We start from the raw sequence: 2,323 nt of genomic DNA, 5'->3' as shown, positions 1-2,323 counted from the left end.
TTTTATAGATGGAGGGAGGGGGGTAAATGCAGAAACAGCACAGTTAGCTCTGACCCATCACCTTGAAGTTGGTCATTGGAGGTCTGACCAGTGTCATCTTGTTTGTTTTAGGTACAGTTAATCTTTAGGTTCAGGGTCAGTTTGTTTCCATTTCTTCAGGCCAGTTCTCAGAACTGTGGCAGCTACTGTCATGGCTACAGTCTGGTCATCACGCAGTTAACTTCTCTCACCTGGTGGGGGTTTCAATATCTATAAGCAGCTCACAGGCCATGGCTTAGAATATTATCTAAAGCCCTTGAGAAGGAACAAAACGTCCTTGACTTTGCTTACTGACTGAATTATTATTGCTTTGTCCTGTCAGGCTGTTTTCCTTTGGGTCTGCATTTTCCCACTTCTCTGATTAAACTTCTTCTTTGGCTAAAGTTTCTTCACAGACAAAGGCAGACAGAGGTCATGAGGAACAAGAACCAAAGGGCCCTGCTCTGTTTTAGTTCTATTCACTGCGCAAGGAAATGAACAGAGATAGAATGACCAGGAAAGTATGAATTTTCCCTGGGGAAGATACCCCAGCCTTCTCCCCATGTCCCTCCTGAGTTAGGGGAGCAGAGAAACAGCAGCAAGTTTGGTAGACTGCTTGCTGTTCCAAACGGGAACCCTGATGCCACCAGCAGCAGGCCCAGGAAATGGTTAGAAAAGCAGAATCGGGACCCACTCCCAAACTCCTGCATTACAATTTGCATTCAATGTGCACTTTAAATTTGAGAAACAAATCTGTGCCCTTCCAAAAGCCATCAGGACACCAATGACAATGCATGTTACAAGTGGCCTGGTCTCCTTGTTACTACTGAACTCAGGTCGCAGCTGCTCGCAGCTTAAAAGCCAAGAGGCAAATGTGAACAGAAAGGAAAGGTGCTTTAATCAGAAAAGCCGGCAATTTGGGGAGAAGGTAGATTCATGTCTTGAGACGAACTCCAAAGATTTTGAGCAGTGATGGTACGTTTTCAAGGGAAAAACGGAATAGGAGCAGAGTCTCAGTGAGTCAGGGAAGCAGGAGGGTGGATTCTACGTGGTCCTCCATAGCTGCAGGCTGGCTGACTCTTCAGATGTTATCTTGCCTGTGTGATCCACCAGCCAAGGGGGCTGTTCTGGGTAGAAAGGGAGCCACTCTTTAGCTGATGAATTCTTCATTCTTACCTCTTTTTATCTAGAAGAATCAACAGGTAAGGCTAGGCATGGTGTACATTCAGGAGAGCATAAGTCAGGAGTTAGTTTCGATGCCTAGGGATCTCATTCCTACAATTAGGTTTTTAAGGTTTGAAGGCATAGAAATGGGCAAAAAAAAAAAAAGAGCAAAAGAGCCACCTTCATCCTTAAAGGGGACCTTCCACCTTCACCAGAAAATCCTTAACCTGAAATGCTGCCAGATTGGGATGTTAACTGATTTGAACATTACTTCTGTTGTGTCTATGGTCCATTCTCTAGGATTAAGTTGATATGAAGTGAAATGACTTGAAGAGATAAATAAAAGAGAGAAGAAAACATGAAGGATGGGTTACTATGAACTAAGCTGAACAGGGGGAAAGCAGTGTAATGATAATAAGAGGGGGAAAGCTACCTTAAAAACAAAATAACTGATAAACCAAGCGCTTAAAACGCGCTGGGCATCTTACAAAGCGTTTGAAATACTTTATTTAAATTTCAACCCAAATGTAAGAAGTGCTACCTTCAGAAACTGATTTCCAAAGTTTGAACTGGCTAAATCATCAAAACGTGGTGTATTATTTTCACAACTGTGTGTTCTGATACGCAATTATAAACACCTGCTGGAAGAATGTCTGTGTAAATTTACAAGCATTTTGGAATTGGGTTCCTAAAGTCAGGGCCCATCACAAAGAGAAACAGAATTAAGGTCCTTTGGATTCCACTGTCGCCTGCATCCTTCCATCTGAGATGCAAAAGAAAAAAGATAAAACTTCCACTTGACGCAGCAAGTGCAGGTCACACAGCTGTCTGCACTGTCACACTTCCGTGTGAAGAGGCTCTTCTCTAGCAGAAGTGAAACTACCCCAGGGCACGCGGTCCTGGGCAGGTGCTCGTACTGAAAATAGCGTGAACCCTACAGTTTGCAGCCTACGACATCCGGGCTCAGAGCCGCCAGGACCGAGGGGGCGTCGCCGTCTCAGCCCCGCGCCCCGCCCCGGACCCGCCTGCAGGGAGGAGCTCGAAACCGAAGAGGAAGCGCGGGATGGAGCTGCGGCGCCTCTGGCTGCTCTGCTGCTGCTGCTGCTTCTACTGCGTGGGGCTCCTGCGCCGCGCTGACCCC

General features: G+C 46.1%; 1 protein-coding gene across 1 annotated transcript in view; it reads left to right on the top strand.

Moving 5' to 3' along the window:
• Window positions 1-808: 808 nt before the first annotated feature.
• The window catches only part of CTSO (cathepsin O), a 26,956-nt gene continuing 25,441 nt past the window's right edge, over window positions 809-2,323 (top strand). Inside the window, exons 1-2 of the mRNA XM_010852532.1 lie at window positions 809-946; window positions 2,123-2,296. Coding sequence (XP_010850834.1) covers window positions 809-946; window positions 2,123-2,296 — 312 coding nt within the window. The remainder of the gene's footprint in view (window positions 947-2,122; window positions 2,297-2,323) is intronic.

Source organism: Bison bison, unplaced genomic scaffold (assembly GCF_000754665.1).
Source record: "Bison bison bison isolate TAMUID 2011002044 unplaced genomic scaffold, Bison_UMD1.0 scf7180017864312, whole genome shotgun sequence".
NCBI lineage: Eukaryota > Metazoa > Chordata > Mammalia > Artiodactyla > Bovidae > Bison > Bison bison.
The sequence above is the reverse complement of the archived record's forward strand: the minus strand, read 5'-3'. Positions and strand labels throughout refer to the sequence as shown.